This window comes from Panicum virgatum, chromosome 3N (genome assembly GCF_016808335.1).
Source record: "Panicum virgatum strain AP13 chromosome 3N, P.virgatum_v5, whole genome shotgun sequence".
NCBI classification, from domain to species: domain Eukaryota; kingdom Viridiplantae; phylum Streptophyta; class Magnoliopsida; order Poales; family Poaceae; genus Panicum; species Panicum virgatum.
The window spans coordinates 29,598,800-29,618,557 of NC_053147.1; the positions used below are offsets into that span (position 1 = coordinate 29,598,800).

At 43.7% G+C, this 19,758-nt stretch overlaps 2 protein-coding genes and 2 long non-coding RNA genes across 6 annotated transcripts; 1 reads left to right on the forward strand and 3 right to left on the reverse strand.

Moving 5' to 3' along the window:
* Window positions 1-1,894: 1,894 nt before the first annotated feature.
* LOC120667726 (SKP1-like protein 5) lies at window positions 1,895-8,477 on the reverse strand. Its single transcript, XM_039947744.1, has 4 exons — window positions 8,029-8,477; window positions 5,580-5,651; window positions 5,286-5,507; window positions 1,895-2,084 (listed from the first exon to the last, which is right to left on the reverse strand). The coding sequence occupies exons 1-4, from the start codon at window positions 8,419-8,421 to the stop codon at window positions 1,953-1,955; spliced, it is 819 nt and encodes a 272-aa protein (XP_039803678.1). The 5' UTR covers window positions 8,422-8,477; the 3' UTR covers window positions 1,895-1,952.
* LOC120665601 lies at window positions 2,100-4,517 on the forward strand. Of its 2 annotated transcripts, none has more exons than XR_005671236.1 (5): window positions 2,100-2,687; window positions 2,802-3,539; window positions 3,645-3,807; window positions 4,185-4,310; window positions 4,446-4,517. It is a non-coding gene; the product is annotated as an uncharacterized LOC120665601 (long non-coding RNA). The 2 variants fall into 2 exon arrangements; XR_005671237.1 differs by having other exon boundaries at window positions 4,188-4,310.
* On the reverse strand, window positions 4,964-7,549 carry LOC120665600. The gene is made up of 3 exons (XR_005671235.1): window positions 6,045-7,549; window positions 5,731-5,946; window positions 4,964-5,599 (listed from the first exon to the last, which is right to left on the reverse strand). It is a non-coding gene; the product is annotated as an uncharacterized LOC120665600 (long non-coding RNA).
* Window positions 8,478-11,657: 3,180 nt separating the features above from the next.
* Window positions 11,658-19,463, reverse strand: LOC120665602 (SNF2 domain-containing protein CLASSY 2-like). 2 transcript variants are annotated; one of them, XM_039945196.1, is made up of 5 exons: window positions 17,544-19,463; window positions 16,856-17,513; window positions 14,611-14,766; window positions 12,551-14,522; window positions 11,658-12,105 (listed from the first exon to the last, which is right to left on the reverse strand). In XM_039945196.1, exons 1-4 carry the CDS (start codon window positions 19,415-19,417, stop codon window positions 12,591-12,593), a joined length of 4,620 nt encoding a protein of 1,539 aa, XP_039801130.1. In that variant the 5' UTR covers window positions 19,418-19,463; the 3' UTR covers window positions 11,658-12,105; window positions 12,551-12,590. The 2 variants fall into 2 exon arrangements, with proteins under 2 accessions (XP_039801130.1, XP_039801129.1); XM_039945195.1 differs by having other exon boundaries at window positions 16,856-19,462.
* Between the last annotated feature and the right edge of the window lie 295 nt (window positions 19,464-19,758).

Sequence of the window (19,758 nt, forward strand, 5' to 3'; positions counted from 1 at the left end):
TTTTCCCGAACGGAATAGCTGTGGCTAAACTTGTGGTCGTAGCATTTGTTTTTTTCCCCTTAAATATCGGCTGGGCATCTCATGGCTTTGGAGCATCAGTTGGAGCGATATTTTCCGCTACCCAGTTTGATAAGCTCAGTCATCTCATCAGCTGTACATGTAGATTGAAGCGATCCTTGTAGCTCTCTTGTTAGGCCTCAATTGAACTTGCCACTGAGAAGAGCAAATTCCCTGGTGCCACTAGAAAAACTGCCACTTATGTGCCATCAATACTTCTGAACTTCCCCGTTGTCGTCACTTTTAAACCTTTTGCCTTGAGAGGCATCCTGTTAGCTTTCTCTGTCCATTCCCTAGTCTTTCTGTTCTGGTGCCCAACTCGCATCACAAGTTGTCCAGCGCACAGACAGGCCACCATAAGCAGCAGCGTGTGGGCCATGATCTCCACAAGTTGGCGCTTGGCAGGGCACGCCAGCGGCCAGCGGGATCGGAGTCGCAATGGTGGCGAGGGGCGGCCGGTGCAGGGGAGCGCCAGCCCCCGTGCGAGAGATGGAAGGAGGGCTCGTAGCTGAGAAGGAAGATGGAGGACAATATGGTCTTTCTCAGAACAAGTCTGGACAATTTGGCGTCATATCATGGTGGAGAAATTTGGCGTCACATGGGTGGAGAATTTGGCGTCACATGGGTGGAGAGAGAGACGTATCGAGTGGCATTGAAGGCATCAAACTTTTGAGTGATGGCAATAAGATAGTTTAGAAGTTTTGAAAGTAGTATTATCTCGGTAGCAATTTTTAGTATTTTTAACTAATAATATCTCTAAAAATAAATACTTTTAAATAGGAAAGGTTACATGATAGTTAATTTATCATGAGTAAACCAATATTAATTTTATATTATTATTTTTATGATTTTCCCATATATTGTTAAAGTTTAAAAGGTTTGATTTGGAGGGGAAAAAATCTAAAAAAAAACTATATTCTAGGATTGAGGGAGTAGTTTTTTTCTAATGGCACTGTGTCATGTGGGAATTGCCTCGCTAATCATCTTTATTAACCATGTTATGCAATAGCACAAATACTGGAGAAAGAAATGGCTAAGTTTAACCCAATATATCATTGGTTAGTTATATGGGAACAAGTAACATTGGTGCAAGTTTAAAGAAATTCCTATCAATTACAAGGGAAAAAATCATCCCAGGCATTAATTCTGAAATCAACAAAGTTATTTACACATTTCCTCCGATGGAGACATCTAATCTCCATTCTTAGAGTATTTCCAAGAGTGTAGCTATTTTTTACACTCTATTTGACTCTCCTTTTAATTCTCTAAAAAATTATTCCCCATATTTAGTTGCTTAGTTCAAAGACTCCAAATCCCGATTGCTCCTTGAACTCTTCCCTTCTACACACTGACATGTGATCCTACACGTCATTCTCTTCCTTTCCCTTTCTTTATCCTCCCCAGCCTCCCCGCTTCGGCGTGGCCTCCGTGCTCACCGTGTCGCGCCGCTTTGCTGAGGCCTCGCTCTGAGAGGCGGGGCTCCTCCCGCCCACAGCGTCACACCGCCGCTGCTCTTCCTCGCTGGCGAAGAGGCACAACGTGGCCGCATCAATGGCAAAGTGAGGGAGGGGAGCTGTTGTTGGTGGGAAAGGAGATGGACGCAGGAGGGCGGGACTCGCGCGATATCGAGAGACTCGTGATGTCGAGGGCATCTTCTTCGAGCGAGGGAATATCGAGCGCGATTGCAAGGGGAGCAGGATAACGAGACTATTGGATGAGATTTTTACGATCTTTTTTAAGCTATCTCATCTGGGATCTGGATACAGAGGCTGTTGGATATGTTATTAACAGGCTTCGCCGTAGTTAGGAAAATTTTAGGACTGTCCCTACAAAAAGGGGCATGCTATACGATGAAAAAAAACCTAAATTCCTGCGGCTACTAATTATCGAATCGATCAGTCGAAGTCGAACGCCCAGGGGTTCTCCTTCCTGATCTCTTCCTCCTCCTCCGGCGTGAAGTCGTTCTCGATGCCGAAGTACTCCCGGAGCTCCGGCACCGTCTCCCCCCTGATCCTGTCCGCGACGCACTGCGTCGCAACGAGGATTTAGTGTCCTATGGCATATGTACCCATAGCAAATCGCTGCCGTCGATGAATACTCCAAGATGCGTGCAGCAACGAGCAGTTAAGCTACGGCGTTCAATAACTTAGGGTTAGCCTGTTTGCTTATCCAGAGTTTAGAAGACGCGTTCACACCACGCACCGCAAAACCACTGTAGTAGCATTTGTTGTAGGACTGCCGACTTGAGGAACAGCTCGAGGCACTGTACATCTTCCCGAAAACTCTTCTTCTCCTGGAGCAACTCACGCAACCCTCCCCCTCCCCTTCAGGGGCCAACCCGCGCACTCCCTCTTCCCCAGCGGCTCTTCCAGGCCCCCAAAGCACACTACACCGCCCCTCCATCGAAGCCGCCCCGCAACCATGCGGATGGCCTCCAGCTTAATTCGTTCGATTGAATGAAATTGAACCCGTGGCTATTTTAGTGAGTACAAATAGGATAGGGTTATAATTGAGCTTTCCGCAAATCTGAAAAGAGGAAATCTTAAGAAGATATGAGGAAAAGCAATCCAAAGTCTGGCGGATCTACTGCACGGAGCTCTGCTACAGACGAACCATATGGAGCTCTCGAGGTATGTTGTGTAATATTTCTATTATAGATTAGTATCAGTACGGTCATGCTTTCATTTACTTACTGCAAAACAATTGTTTAAGAGTGAGTGAAAAACAATGTAATTGCATCGCAGCTATTCCCTTCAAGATAGCTCTACCTCGAGTTTAGTGGATTTACCACTGGGGAAAATGAAAGAAGATTACATTGTTGCTTCAACTCGGTCATCAATTAAGCAAATATATGATGTTATATCATGCTTCGATGAGAGGAAAAGGTCTTTAGTTAAGTCAATTGGATTTGGTGGTTTGCTGTTATTCCCCTCACTAATAAGGCAAATAAACCGCCGGTTTACAGTTGCAGCTTGGCTGATGAGCAGAGTAGATCCACTCTCACAGACACTTGGTATTGACTCCACAAAACACATTAAGTAGAAAAACAGATCTTCAAAAAGTATTCGGAATATCATGCAATGGAAAGAGTATATCTGATTGCGGTATGCCACGGAAGGATATCATTGCAACTGTAATGGGGTTATACCTTAGTACAGAAACCCAGGAAAACTGGAGTATAAAAGCTTCACAAGAAGTTTTAGAAAGAAAATATGGCAATGAAATGACACAATCTGACCAGGATGCGTTTAAAGTAGCATTTGTCATATATATAATGTCAACATTATTATCACCTGGCTCCAAATATGACTATGTGTCAGTGGATTACTGGGATGCTCTTGTGGACCCATCAAGCATCGGAGATTTCGATTGGTCAGATTATGTAATAAAGAAGCTATTCCAGGCAGTCGTCAAGCTAAAAGACTGAGCTTCAGCTTAGCAACAAAGTGTCAAATATTACAGGATGCTCCATTTTCCTGCAGGTAACCATATAATTTCCTTCACATATACCATGTACTAATCATTGCTGATATTGTTTAATTCAAACGCAATAAAATGGTATAACATAATTCCGGAACACCTTTTAGGTGCTTTACCTCGACAGTATGGATATTGGAGTGATCAGTATGGAGCATTCATCATTCTCCACGCATTAGACATTTCTCGGCAGAAACAATGAAGTCTATGGTGCTTGCTGATAGTTTGTGCAGAACTGCAGACAGTAACGAGTTCGAATTTGGCAAGAGTCAGGTTAGCATTCCATTGGAGGATTCAATCAAACATGCTAGTGAAATGTTGGGAAATAAGTACTATATTTGCCCAATTTAATTGTATCCTAAGTACACAATACTTACAGACATAATATAATACAGTGATAGTGTTGATATTGTCGTAGTTGGCCTCGTTTCATACATGCAATCCTGAAAACAATGGATCAAATTTATCTAGTCACCATGAGAACAATGAAGACCATGTTTTAACAGATAGAAACAGCTACATTAGAAAATTGCCATTAATATCACAAGTAGCAGAGTAGCATGGTATTCTTTATAGATTTTCCTAAGAAATTTATCAGAATTTGCACACCAATATCTATAAGCATTGATATTGATATTGTTGATTCTAAGGAGGCTACAAGACTGTGACTCGGAATGTACAACTCAATGGGACTGGTAGTGACTCTTCCACAACTATAATTGAACGCAGATCAGGGGATTCTGGTAATGGTACCACACCAACACTATTATATGAAGGTAATAAAAGAATGTACATTTATCAAGCGACAGTGCAAACCATTTGAGCAAAATCATCGAAAAAATAATAATTATGTTTGCATCGTGATACATAATTCCTTCTGAACACATACTTAACTGAATATTGTCCATCAGGTCTCAGCAGCAAGACTCTCCCCATACAATTTGACATTACTACTGCTACCGCACGGCCAGCCGAAACAAACTTGGTTGCCCTATTGAATGCGTCCTGTAAGCTTACTTGAACCAATATATGTCTTGCACCTCAACTATTGGTCGCATCAACGTAACTAATGAGAACCAATATTGATATTTTGTAATTCATGCAGTTGGACGGAGCAACACAAAATCAGCGTCTGCTCCTGGTCCAGCGAAATACGACACGTCCTTCGGCTGCTCGAAAAAACGACCTAGAGATTGACAAAGCATTTCAAGTCTAACCATATCATGGGAGAACACCGCACCAAAAGAGATTTAGATACTGCAAATAAACTTGCAATGTAGTAAAATTAGATATAATCCTTCTTTTACCTTGAACGGCAGCAAAATGCAATAATATTGTTTTTTTAAGGGACTTCCACATGTTTTTTAGAAAAATCATGGGGACATGCCCCCCCCCCCCCCCCCCCCCGATAGGTTTTGAGTTATTCATGTTACACATTTCAGAATTAAAAATATATATTATATCAACTCCAATTACAGAAAAGTCTGATACACTCTTATAGGCAAGCATGCACTATCATAAATGAGTCGTCCAAATTTCAAAATAAACTATACTACATTCTTCGCCTATCAAATATCAATTATGCGCCGGGTCTTCTTCCTATCAGGCCTCTCTTCCTCAGGCCAGTCTTCAGCTAATGGATCCCTTGATGAACATTCTGAGATCCTTTTCTTATCGTTCCTTGATAGCCACGCCTTAAGTCCAGTACTAAGTGGCCGGCCACCTTTCATTGTCCTTTCAGGACAAGAAACAGGGAGCTGCTCATGCTCAATGTCCATGCTACTCATGCCAGATTGAACAATTACTCCATCGGTGCACTGCACTGCAGGAAGAGCCCTTAAAGCTTCCATAGCATTCCTGAACATCTGCTCGTCAACAGCAGTAGGTCCATGGACTAACTGAAGTGTCTGCATCATCAGCAAAGCCTTCTTTCTCATTTGATCTGCATCTGATCCTATATCACTGTCATGTGCCTGTGATTTATATTATATACAATTGCCTCCTTTGTCCATCTTTGCATTATATTAAACTTTGGTATTTCTTGCCTGTCCAAATGTAACAGCACCTGCCACCAAAAACTTAGAATCATCAAACTCGATATATAGTTCATTAGGTGCCTGGAACATGATTACGTGAAAAAAATATAATTAATGAAGCTGTTACGCCTAGAATGCTACAAACTCTACCAATGCTTACATTGTTGTCTCTTTGTTTCTTGATAATACTTGGTTGCATCTATCATTCTGTGAGAATTCCATTGTTTCTTCTCTGCATACCCCTCGGATAATTTGTGGTTGTGGCTTGTGTTCACTCGGCTAATATACCATCCATGATCACACTAGTTCTAAGCAACCTTATCATCACTTTACACCCAGTCCTTACAGAAGCACAATTGCTGATCCGTGATGAGCCCTGTTAAATATTGCCAATAGATTACTGATTTGCAGCTTCAACCTACCGTTCAGCACCGGACAAACCACCTAATTACCTTTAAATTAAGAAATACAAACCTCACATGAGCAAACAATATCTTGCCTTGTCCTATAACCCTTGTTGTTCTTGTTACTTCGTCCGTAGCGAACACCAAAACCAATTTCTCATGAATAAAGATTAAAAAAAATCTCTCACCTCTTCACAGCTATTGAAAATTGTACCCTCTGACGGGTAGAATATTGGGCGACCTGGATGCTATCCTGCTTGAGGGACAGAAGAAAGCAAAAGAAAGACTAAAAGGCAAAGGAAAAGGCACTTCATCTTCTCCATTGGGGAACCTGCCATCTCAAAATATAGTGTTGTACAATGAAACTATCAAGATTAGAGCTGAAGCATTATTGAAATCAGCAGAAGCACAAGTAGAATCGGCCAAAGCAAAACGGGAAGAAACAAGGATGAAAAAGTGGTTGGAGTCCAGAAAAGCTGAAGAGACATGAGGTTGCGGTGCTCAAATTATCTAAGAACTCGAAGACCAGTAAAGAAGTTATCTAAAGAAGTTAGCTATGTATGGTTAATGTACTCTTTGTATGGTTAATGCTTAATGTATGCTTAGTTTATGGTTAAAGCTTAATGTAATTGTCTGCTTGTACTAATGGAATATCGATAAGTTTTATGTGTTCACAAATATTGTAGCCAGACTAAACTCCAAAAGATAGCTGATAGAATATTGACAAGCACGTATGAACAAGGGCCATTTTCCCCGCAAACAGCAGGACTTCACCACGGACCTATCTATGGATTTGCAGATGTACTAGAGAAAAATAGTGAGATTTGAGATCGACAGACCCATCGTCGGCTCAAGGAAGATTTGATAGAGCACATATGGCAAAAATATGGCGCCGAACAAAATTAAAGTTCATTTGTTTCTTGTCGATTCTAAGCATTACTAGTTTATTAGTGTTTCAAACCTTGTACTATACCAGTTTGTATTCAGGTCATATTGAACTTTTTTATTATGAATAAAAGGCACAAGTCTTTTGACTACATCGTTAGTTCTTATTTTTCTACTAATGATAGAACTAGTACTTGCACTGACTCGAGCAAGCAAATCTCAACACCAACCACATCGGAGGCCAAACCAAATCATTCCAGGAGCAGGGAGATAGGAGATTATTATATTACCTGCTCTCATGTCGCGGGACCAAGGCCATGCATGTCCCGTTCAGATCAATGGTGGAGGGAGATCTCGTACGAGCGGAGCCCCAGCGCGGCGTCCCCGGAGCGGACGTCTTCGATGGCGACGCCGGTGGAGCCGTGGAGGTGAGCATCGCCAGCACCAGCCGCTGCGGGGGTGGCGGCTCCCAGAGACACGCCGGGTCTTGTTTCGCCCCATCGGGACCCCGAGCTTCGTTCTCCTCGCATCCCGGGGCCAGAAGTCCACCCGCCGCGCGCAAAGTCGCTCTCTTCGACTCGATCTGAGCCCGCCATGGCTGGGGAGCAGGAGGCAAGTGCCAATCGCCGGATCCGATTGGAAGGGATCGAGGATGGCGGCGAGTCGGCGACAGACTGGATAGGGTTTGCAAAATAAGCCTAGCCGATTTCCTATTTTGTTTATTCCTAACATTATTTCTTTATAACCGGTTCGTCCAGCTTCGACTGTGGCCGCGTTTAGCTCCCAAAAAGTTCCCAAACTTTTCCGTCACATCGAATTTTTCAACACATGCATGAAGTATTAAATGTAGTTAAAAAAATAACTAATTACACAGTCTAACTGATTATCACGAGATGAATCTAACGACGTTAATTAATTAATGATTAGACATTAATTACCAAATAAAAACGAAACATGCTACAGTGTTGTAACCCAAAAATTTTCATGATCTAAACGCAGCCTGTGTGAAAACGGATGAGGCTTATCAACGTATCTGTTGACTTTTTAACGCGCAGTCTGTCAAAAGGATAGTTGATCTCGCCGTCACATTTAACGTCCGCGTGAATCTAGAAGCTCCTTGTTGCGGCGTCCACATGATCTCCGGACCGTCGATCAAGGTGGGTACGTACGCCATAGGACACCAAATCATTTGGGCACTGCGTCGCCGCGTCCAGCAGCTCCTCCGCGTGGAGGTAGTTGGCCGCCAGGATCAGCTCGAACAGCTCCTCCTTCGTCATCTTCTCGAGGAAGGCCTTCTCGAACGCCTTGGCCTCCGCCGCCTCGGCGCTATGCTCCCTGCTGAGGTACTCGAGCACCCTGGAGATGGCCGGGGCCTTGACGTTCGGCAGCGGGATGCCGCCCTCCACGCAGCCGTCGTCGATCATGTTGTTGATCGTCCCGCACTTCCTCGCGACGGACACCGCCACCGCGAACTCCTCCCCGTCGCAGCAGCGCAGCACGACCTTCTCTTCCTCCCCCGACGTGGTGCCCATCACGGCGGGGCTCACCTCGGCCGATGACATCGCCGGGTAGGTCTTCGTCAACTAGGTCGGAGCCTGCCCCGGGGCGGCTAAACAGGCGAGACGTTGGCTGCAACGGAGTCGAGCTAGGCTGCCGCGATTCTTGTTGCGTTCCGTCCTGCCTAGCTAGGGAGGGCGAGAGGCGGCGGCTACTCGGCTATATATATGGGCACGACTGGCAGACGTGCGTAGTAGAGTTGGAGAAAGAGACCTCGGGCCTGTTTGGATCGGTTTTTAGCCCGTTCTATAGGATCCAAATATATGAGGCTATTTGGGGTTAAAGTGAATTAGCCCTTCTCAAAAATTAGCATCTCTAAAATGTGCTTATTGTGACTATTTATGTGTAGATCCCACCAAAAAAAATTATTTTTCTTCTCACTCCCAATGAGCCAATGATTGAAATATATGCTTTAGTTCTCCAATTAGCCATTCTTCAAATAACTCTAGAGGCTAAATTTTATAGGGCTAATTCAAAATCTAAATTTTAGTCCTCAAATTAGTCCAAGAACTAAAGAACCAAACAGGGCCCTGAGCCCCGCCGACCTGTCTGATCCGGGACACCGTGCATGGCATGGAAAGTTCACGGCCGCCCTTCTCATCGTTGTGCAGCATAAGGCTAGTGATTCGTGTTGATTCTGACCAGGGATGTAAACGGATATATAGATGGATATTACTGATATCGTATTTATTTGTATATTTTTATTCAAATACAGATTAGATACGGATAGTGTTAATTTTTGTCGGATAAAATTGTAATGGATATCGACATCATAAAAATGTAACTTTAGTATCCCAATGCGGATCAGTTATGTATATTGAATATCTGGAATCAGATATGAATGGATAAAATTCCTTTCAAACCGGATCGAATTCGAATACGATTGGAAAATATTCGTACCATTTACGTCTCTACTGGCCAGGGTTTGATAATTCTATACATAATTATTTTTTGCCACCGAGTGAAACAATAAACTAAATTCATGAAATTTCAACAAAACTTTAAAATTTAATGAAGATTTCTACGGTATCCATACTTTTGAGTATTTTGAGTCTTGACGAGCTAAGCGCTCAACATGAGCACGCATGTCCATGTGATAAGAATTTACAGGACATTCTGAAAAGAAAATATGAGCATCGGGTAGCAGCATGCTTACAAGTTACAACAAAAGCACAAAACACAAAGATTGTTCCTCTCGTAGCTACGTGCCGTCGTACGGACCTTGCACTACCCCAAAAAAAAAGAGAGAGAGAAGGCAACCCGTTTTACTGCATTTATCATCAGAATACCCAGGAGCATGCTTTTTGAATCATTACTGGTCCATCCACAAACAGAACAGCAGCGTTCATACAGATATACAGAGATTCAGAAGCTCCACAGATGAATCTGCTTTGCAGGCACCATCCAATTGCATAGTGGAATGGCAGCTGGTAGCGGCAGACAGCGAGAAGAGATGCTAATTTTGTTGGAAATGGACAATTCTTGCACCTCATGGATCCAGGTTTACTTGTAAGATACCATGAAGCCCTTTTAGCAAATTGCGACCACATTCATTCAGATATTAATTACCTCAAACAAATTCAGAGCCACTTCTTCAGTCAACAGAATAAAAACACCCTACTCTTTTCAGTTTTCACACAGCGAACGGAAGCAAACTCGAATGACGCCTTTAAACAATGAGTTGAGGATCCTCCCAGATAGAATGTGATCCTTTCAGAATCTACACATCCTGAAATGTGAATCAAAGAATGACTATTCAGTCAACAAAAAGGCATGTGGCTTCCTGGTTTTGCAGTCAGATGCCCTATGGCCCCCAACCATGTCATATATATGAATGTAGTCCCGGGTGAGTGACGCGGTGTGTGTGACAATGTCAGTATTATTATTCAAAATTTCAGTGAAAATGGAGGCCATTAATGGCTATAAATCTACAATAATACTGCCATTGTCACACAAGCACCACAATCCTTTCCAACATACAACTGTAGCAATTATCCCTCTTTCTACCAACCACAGGTGTGACTTGGTGGCTTCAATGACATGTATGTTAAATTGAATTCAATCTTGCCATTTTTTTCACAATATTTCTGCAGCAATTTGAATGTTCCACATCTTTATTTAGAACAAAGAAAAAATTAAATTCTCCAATCTCACGTGCTAGCTTGAAAAGAGAAATCAGCATAAAAGCTAACCGTGCTATCAATGAATGAAAATCACATATTTCAGTAGAACTGTATGACTTGAGTATTACAGTATGCCTACATGATCGCAGTCCACGAGATGAGCAGATGTTTACGGTGGCATGAAAGGCTCTGCATGGAGCTGAATAAGCTCTTCTGGACTTCTAAAACCTACAACTTCATGTTCATCAATATGAGCATGTCTCTCTCACTATAAACTCTTGCACATATGTTTTTGGTCAATTTCTACAGACCTGGTTGTCAGAAAACTGAAAATAATAAAGTCTAATTTCACCTTCAGCTTGTTTCTCTTGAATGGTTCCAACAGAACCTCCCAGATACATTTTATACTAGGAAAAAATAGATTTTATACTAGGAAAAAAGGTTGTCATTATTTTGTGTTGTTTCTCCCAAACACAAAACTATTATAATAATGATGTAAGGCTAACGATGATCTTACTTTACATGAATCGTCTTCACCTGAACTTGATGGATTAAGCATACCATACAACTGGCCTAGTTCCAGTCCTGGGCAAAGTTTCAACAAACTTTATGCTAAAGATGAACAATAGGAAACTGGGAGTGTAGTAAACAAACTACCTGATTGGACAATATGCTGGATCCAAGCAGAATAAAACCAGTAACTTTGGACCTTCCACAGAGTCTTGGACACCAGCTTCTACACTACCAATGACCCATCTTCATAATGGCACTTTTGTACTCAAGTTTGTACTTAGTATAGTCCAGCTGTACAACCTTTTGGACCTTTTGACAGAATACTTTGCCATCACGACAAATATAATCTAACTATGTGTATGTTTCACCAGAACAAGAGAAAAACTGTGAGGTGCTGCCCAGTTTGACCACCCAAATTTTCAAGAACAGCTCCCTTCCTCGGACTATTCGTAAAAAAGGCAGGGTGGCATTCTCCAATATTCTTTGAATCTTGACGCAATATATACTCCATAAGTAACATATATGTAGTGAAAAAATTGAAAACAAAATCTAAAAGGGCACATGTACCCTAACCCACACAATAACAAAAAAAAGACACAAGGAAGAACGAACACAAAGCTTGGTTATACTTGTACTCATGTAAGCACGGTTGGCAGTTACATAGTGGCATGGGCAGTAGCACAAAATGAATTGGACCACCCAAACCGCCAATTGAGGCGGAGTCAGCACAAAATGAATTGGACCACCCAAACCGCCAATTGAGGCGGAGTCTGTTTATTTTAATTGAGAAAATCTTTTATTCAAATAAAGTTGGACCACCTCAAATGATCCAACTGGATTATTATACATCACATTTGGATGGAAACACCATATTGGTAAACCTGCAACCTTGTGCACACCACCAAATACATTGAGGCTCTGCTACCAATTATTAAGTTCTACTTTGAGTCCTCTCCAAGCTGCACGATGGGTTACAACTTACAATTGTAGATGCATCGTGGAATGGAAATAAACACGATGAAACCTGTTGGTGTTCTTCAGTGCATGTCTAGCCTGCAGAAATTTTTTTGAAAAGACAAAAATCAATAACAGACAATGCATGTATTTATTTAGCCAGTAACAAGGCAGAAACAGGACCAAACCAATAGAGTGTACACCTAATGATGACAATATCAAGTTCGCACAGATGAAGAAAAAAAACAGGGCAGAGCCCTTGATTTTACATGAACAAGTAAGTACTCATACAGCAGAAAATGGCTACTAAAATTAAATTACTGAACCAGTTAGGAGATGATAGAAAATTATTGCTTCATGCAACACGAAATCAATTAAATAAAAAAATGGGAGGACAGATGCCAAGACGGCAACCAAAATTGCAAGAAAGCATCACATCTAGGTACACAAAAACTAGATATACACAATATATGAGGGTAGTCAGGTGGGAAACAAATGTTAGGAACTAAGATAATACTTGTACATCAGAAATTTATGAGCATACCTTAGAATAAATCAATTTGATGATGAAGAATGCCACAAATTTACGCAGGAGCAATCTGATTGTAAGTATAGATAAGGTTTGACTCGGTTGGGGGATAATGAATCTTCAAAAACATTCCTTTAAGTTGGTCGTGAGAAGTCATCTCCTCCAAAACCTTATCTTCTGAAATCAACTTAGAACAGTGCTCCATTTCAGCTTTAGATAGCATGTTCCTAACATTATTGAACTCGTCTTCTGTAGAGAAGACCAACTTGGACAAGTGATCCTTTTCCGCTTGCCTGTCATATTTGTCACCTTCACCTGTTCCATAAGTTATCAAATTGTATGTATATACAAATTTCTTCTGGCCTATCCTAAATGCTCTGCTGATGGCTTGCCTTCCAACAGCTGGGTTCCAAACAACATCTAGAAGCACAACTCTTGAAGCTCCTGTCAAGCTAATCCCTTCACAGCAAGCTTTTGTGGATGCAAGTAACACCCTGGAGTCATTATTTGGATTATTAAAGGCTTCAATCGAAGCCTGGCGATATCTCGGAAGGATCTTTCCATCCATTTGAAGAATTTCCTTCCCTTCTCTCCACTTAAAGAACTTGCGAAGTTGCTCTTTTATCAGTTCTAGTGGCTGAATAAATTGGCTAAAAATCAAAACCTTCTCTTTTAGTGCCTCGCACAAACGAACAACTTCGATTACAAATCTGGTTTTAACCCCTTCATAGGGATTTGACCTCAATCTTTGAAGCATAGGTTTATCAATAAGTGAAGCTTCTTCCTCAGACATGTTAATGGCTGTTACAAGGGAAGGGTGTGTAGAAGCTAAAGAAATGACATATTCATGCTCAAAGTTATTGCCAGAACCAATGTTTTCCACCTTTCTAATAATACTCTTTTGAAGGGGAAGTGGTTTCAGAATAATCACGCTCTCTCTGAGGCCTGGAAGAGTTCGAAGAATGTTACCATTATGAATATGAACAAACGGTTTCAATATTGATCTTACTTTCTCGGCATTGTCATCAGTTACATTGCTAGTTAGTGAAGCCCAAACTCCTTTTTCATATTTATCAGAAAACTTATCTTTTTGCTTCTTTGAGACACAGTACCTTCGACCCACTCTTGCTTTAGTCAGAAACATTTCACCAAATCTAGGCCTTACCAAACAAAGAATGTTGTAAAGCTCAAGAAAATTGTTCTGAAAAGGAGTTCCAGATAGAATTATACGTTTCTCTGTTTTAACATTTCCTAGTGTCTTCCACATGACACTTCGATCATTCCTAGGTGTGTGTCCTTCATCAAGAACAAGCAAGCCAGGATTTTCAAGAAGAATGCTTCTTACTCTGTTTTCTTCCGTGCAACCAGGTTTTTCAGACGTTAATTTTGTATAAAGGCCATAACTTATTCCAAGAATACCATGCCCCTTGTTCCATGAAAGCAGTTTCACAAGTCTTGTCAACTTTTCTGTCCGATGTTTTTTCTTTATTAACTTACATATGTCTCGGTCCTCTTTTCCAGTGTAATCAGCTGTATTCATTATATGAAAAGGAGCATCAATATTCCATTTCTTAAATTCCTCATCCCAAGCAAAAAGCATCCCACGAGGTGCAATAATCACTGGTCGGCAGTCTGGAAACACTTTCATATATGTCTGGATAAATACAATTGCTAATCGTGTCTTCCCTGTCCCTGGAGCATGACAGATCACACATCCTCCAACAATATCAGGCCTTGCTCCATGCTTCAGCTCATCAAGCCTAATATCACCAACTAGATTCGTCCACATAAATTCAAATGCTTCATGCTGATGCTCATACATAGTACTAATGACCCCTGGAATCAGATCCCACACTGTTCCATATAGATGGAAATCTTGAGAGTGCTCGGTGCCACTGTCTGCTTCTTCATAAAGGTCGTGAAACATCAATGCATTCTTCACACCTTTGGCATTTGGCCATGCAGATTTTTCGGCAAAACCTGAGACCTGAAAGAAAATATTAGTTAAATGACCAGACTTGCAAGCTTGTACTGCGGAAAGCAAGCTAAATGCATTATGGCCATAAAAAACTTACCAATGATGGGAACATGAATTTGATTTCCAGATTTACTAAGGAACAATATTTGCATCTGATTCCAATTTGATCATCAATGATAAATTCATGCTTCCCTCGAGAACAAGGTGTTACTGGGGCAAGAGCAAAATCTAGTTGATTGCCCTCTTCTTGACCCTACAACATAGGATAAGCTAATAAGTTCAGTTTGTACACTTCCACTGGATATAAGTAGCAAATCAAAGTGTCCGGCATGATAGTAACTCTTGCACAACTGCAAGAAAATAAACAGTAAAATCAAGCAGCATATCCAGGATGTATGACCTTGAAATGCCATCCCACTTTTACACAAAAATGGTAGGAGATGTTTATAGTTTCTAAAAGATGAAAACTTTTTATGCTTCTTATGTGGGGTAAGACCTATCATCGCAGGCGTAAGCATACCAGAGCTCAGATGCAACCCAACGTGGCTAGGCACTTGGAATATTGAGTTAAGAAATTGTTTGGTTTTGGTTAGGAGATTTGGTTTGTTAAGACAGCAGTTTGGTTTATTTAAGGAATTAGAGTTGCTACGAATAGGATTTTGATTAGGAGTTGTAAGCTTGCAGAAGAAGCACATGTAATCCAGCCAATATATAAGGCCATCGATTGTACCTGGGAGAGACAAGCAAGATTAATCTATCTCCTTCTACCTCTGTCTTCAACAAGCGTAGAGCAATCAAGGCTTGACCTCGACCCTCTGCTGCCAGTATCTGGTCAGGAACTCTTGGCCATACTAATGCTGAATAAAGAGTAGAAATCTACCAGTAGCATCAGGTATGCAGAAATTCTATGTATGTTTGAGTCAACTCAATGATACGAAGATAGTAAATTGCATTCCAAAAAGAACAAAAATGAAACTTTTAAGAAAAAAAACATCTCTGCTTCCTATTTGTCTTGGAACATTAAACATAGTGCCATTCACAAAGATCATAATAAATAAATTGTTATTTACCCTTAAGGCTATCACCCAAAAAGTTACAGTTCTGAGTTTCTGTAGAACATCTTTTAAGTGCAGTTTTAATCTTGCAGAAAACCCTTTTAATCTTTACTAAGCTACTCTGTTCTGGCAAATGATGTTGGTTTCCTGCGTATTAGCTGTAAACTATTATGGCATAAACCGCTGTGGAAACATTGAAGAAGGTAGCCGTACTGAAGACAATGCAGAGGGAACTCCTTTAATGGTTCTTTTTATGTACATTTTCATAAAAAAACTCGATCGGCGGGGGAAAGACCGCCCCCACGGCTTTCAATTAAGAAGAGGCCAGTTGACCCCGGCCGAGAAAACCCCCGAAAGCCGGCTTCCGGGCTTGGACTGGCGGCACCTTGGCCCTGGGCCGGTCCGTAACCTTCATGGGCCGGGTTCCGTCACCCACTGGGCCGGGCCGTAGCCACATGGGCCGGGTTCCGTCGCCCAAGAGCCGTGTCGCACAGCCAAGCTCAACGGAAGCACAGCGAGGGGGTTTTTTTCCCACAAGCGGGGTAAATCCGCCCCGGTGGGGGTTCGAACCCCCCACCTGTGGAGTGCCGCCGGTTGCTTCGCACCAACTGGGCTAACAACCTTAGGCTATGTACATTTTCATCCTCACTAGTGTGGCTGAAGAAGGTTTGTTCCTTTGCTGTATTTGTGGACATTAAAGTGTAAGGTGCTAAATGAACATGATACATCAATACATTCAGAGATATTGAAGCTATTAGTCAGAGAACCGCCCTGTCAAGGCGGAAGCTGCGGGTTCGAGCCCATGTTTATAGGTTGAATGTCACGTGCAAAGGATTTTCAGAGAAGTGTTGTATTTATCACACAGTGCTCAAATGAATTAGTTCTTCTCTTATTGCTATGCACATGAAAGATGTGGAAAATTCACACACAAGAGGAAAAAAAACAGAGATAGTTTATGCTTCATGAAGTTTGCTCTTGCAGTTTCTTGTAGGCAGCTATGTCAATCCATATAAGGTACAAACTTATATAAGATTTGTTGGTTTTTGTCCCTTCTAAATGTAAACTAGAGTGGATACGTGACATGATAGAGCTCTCTGCAAGGAATTGCCACGAATTCCATGATAACCTGCCTCAAGTTGGACATTATTAATTTTATCATCGTTCCAGTCATAGAGTTGGTGTTCAAATAAATCGGACACCATATATTTATTTTTTGCAAGTGTCTAAATGAGTACCAAGGAAATGAAAAACAGTACCACTACCACACATGCAGTAATGAAAATGTACCTCATCATCATAATAAGTGCCAATATTCTCCGACTCTAAAGCAAAGTCAAAGTCAGCCCACAACATATCCAATGCACCATCTTGCTCTGGTTTGTCAGCTGGTACCAAATCTTCATCTCCAAATGAGAATACCAACGGATGCATTTCCTTGAAAGTAAACTGGAGCTGAGGATTCTGATCAAATGGGAAAGGTTCTTCATTTCTATCACCGCTCATTTTATCTATCAAAAGCTTCAGAAGAGACTGTCTCTTCAGAATGGTTGCATGGCCAGATTTCTTGCCTGATTTGGACGATGAATGCTTCTTTTTCCTCCCAACTTTATGATCACCATCCTTGAATTCATACCTTTTGATCTGGTCAGGACCCGACGAACTTGAATCTGAGTCCAAATCCCGCCCATACAAAGGATGTGTCTTCATCCCAAGTTTAACCTTTTTCCTCCTCTCAAGCTCCCAAGTAAATCGTGATTGCTTTTGTTGCTCGGTAAATGTGTCATTGCCCACAGCCACAGGGTTCCATCTGGTAGCTTTCTTAAAGGAGATTGGCTGAGAAATATCAACACTTGCATCTTCATCCTCCTCCCACTTAATATCATATCTTGAGGTATGAACAGTAGTATCCTCATATCTTGAGGTAGGAACAGTAGTATCCTCATATCTTGAGGTAGGAACAGTAGTATCCTCATATCTTGAGGTAGGAACAGTACTATCGATCATGTCATCATCGGATGTATAAATCCTGTTCTTGAGTTTTCTCCTCTCAGCCTCTTCCTCTTCCTCTTCCTTTTCTTCCTCGTCCTTTTCTTCATCTTCATCAAAAGTTTCACTACTGTCATCATCATTGTTGTCCTCTTCATCAAGTTCAACTTCTGTGTCATCCTCCTCTTTTGGCTCATCAGACAATGCCTCAAAATATGTATTGTATGATAGCCTATCTTGAATCATCCCCCATGAAGATCGAGTTCTCCATGCAACACAAGATGGAATTGTTGGTAACTTGGCTTGCACTGATGCCTTCCTGGAGGGGGCACTACTCACATTTTCAAGCACCTTGACTTCTTCCTCATCAGACTCTAGAATTTCTACATGCAAGCCCTGTTGACTAGAGCCTGGAGCTGCTTCACCCTTTGGTTCCACCTCATCCTTGATACCTGCTTGCTTCTCCTCTGCCTCTGCCTCTGCCTCCTCTGCATCCTGACACCTCCCTCCACTCAAAACAACATTACGGTTCACCAAGTCTTGCATTGGTTCTGTCATGCCACCTTCATCAGCATCATCCATAAAATCACCATCATCATCGAACTCCATCTCATCCTCTGCCTCCCAATCCACTCCATCTGCATTCAAGTCTCCACCATTGCCGTAAGCACGGATAACATCTCCAACAAGCTGCTCCTCAGCATCAAACTCCATCTCATCCTCTGCGTCCCAATCCACTCCATCTGCATCCAAGTCTCCACCATTGCCATAAGCACGGATTACATCTCCAACAAGCTGCTCCTCATCATCAAACTCCGTATCATCCTCTGCCTCCCAGTCCACTCCATCTGCATCCAAGTCTCCACCGTTGCTGTAAGCACGGATTACATCTCCAACAAGCTGCTCCTCCAACATCTCGTCATCATAGTCACCTTCAAAGGTTGCCATCTCCTCAGCCACCACATTCACAATCGGTGCCTGCTCTCTGGTCCCAGAATCTCTCGTGTTCTCGTGGACAATACAGCCATCACCTCGCCCACCTCCCTCATCAGCAGCACCTTCCACTTCCTCTGCATCTCCCGAGACCACCTCGTCCGTGCGATGATTCAAATCCAAAGCAGTGACCTCCCGGGCTACGCAAGGCTCCAAAATCTCGTGCCCACCGGTGGCTCTGCGACGACCCCTGTTGCCCTTTTTAGCATTGGCGCTTCCAATGCGAGCCTCCCCATTCCCGCCATCAGAAGCGTCATCGCGTCGCCCGCCGTCGTCATCACTTTCATTGCCACGTGACACCTCGACCCATTCTCCACGGGCTGGCGCCTCCACCTCTGTTTCCGCCTCCGACTCCTTGCCCCTGCGCTTCCGCGCGCGGGCCGTTCTCGCTGGCTCCGACGCTCGCCGCGAGCGGTCGCGCCCGCGCCGCTTATCCCTCGGCGTCGACCTCGAGGCCCCGGCAGCCTTGCTGCCCCGGCCACCGGACGCCTCCGCGACATCCGAGCTTGCTCCCTTCCTCCTCCTCCTCGCCCTGGGCTCCTCCGGCGCCGCCACCGCAGCCTCCATCGCCCGCCTCCGCGATCGCGTCCGCATCGCCACCGCCCCCGCCGGCACCATCATCGGCGGCGGCGTAGCCGAACGCGGAGGCGAGGCAGCCGCCGTCGAGCCCCCGCGCCTGCCCGCGGCGCCACCCGCCGCCTCCCTGCCCCTGCCACCGCCGCGGCCGCCGTCGTCGTCGTCGCCGAGGTCGATGACCACGACCGGCCCCTCGCCGCGCCGGCGCGCGCGGGAGGAGGACGGCGCTCCCGCTCGCGCCGCCGCCGGGGACTCGCCGTGGCGGGTGCGGGCGCGCCGCCCGGCTCGATCCATGCGCGGGGGTGGGGGCTGCGGATTCTGCTGCTGCAACGGCGCGGCACGGGGGGGGGGGGGGGAATTGAAGGGTGGGGGGGTAGTTGACAGTACGGTGGGGGAGGGAGGTTTATGCGTCCCTGGGAGGGAGGCTGACGGGTCGGCCCAGGGAGGGGTTTGGGGAGTGGCGCTCCGTGGGGGCGCACGACAAGGAGAGAGAAAAGCCCGGGAAACGGCGGCCGGGTCCGGGTGCTGGGGCGAGCCCCGATGCGTCAGGATCGGGTGAGGCCGCGCTTTTGCTGGGCCGCGCTGTGGCCGGATGCGGCGCCCGGGAATCCGGGATGGATCGTGCAGGATGCTCT

Coding starts and splice junctions, on each gene's coding strand:
- LOC120667726 (XM_039947744.1), bottom strand. CDS start 8,421: ATGTCATCGGCCGAGGTGAGCCCCGCCGTGATGGGCACCACGTCGGGG. Junction 5,652..8,028: donor ATGATTTGGTGTCCTATGGC/GTACGTACCCAC, acceptor ATCATGTTCCAG/GCACCTAATGAACTATATAT. Junction 5,508..5,579: donor GTGCTGTTACATTTGGACAG/GCAAGAAATACC, acceptor TATAAATCACAG/GCACATGACAGTGATATAGG.
- LOC120665602 (XM_039945195.1), bottom strand. CDS start 19,417: ATGGATCGAGCCGGGCGGCGCGCCCGCACCCGCCACGGCGAGTCCCCG. Junction 14,767..16,855: donor GCACTTATTATGATGATGAG/GTACATTTTCAT, acceptor CCTATGTTGTAG/GGTCAAGAAGAGGGCAATCA. Junction 14,523..14,610: donor AATTCATGTTCCCATCATTG/GTAAGTTTTTTA, acceptor ATTTTCTTTCAG/GTCTCAGGTTTTGCCGAAAA.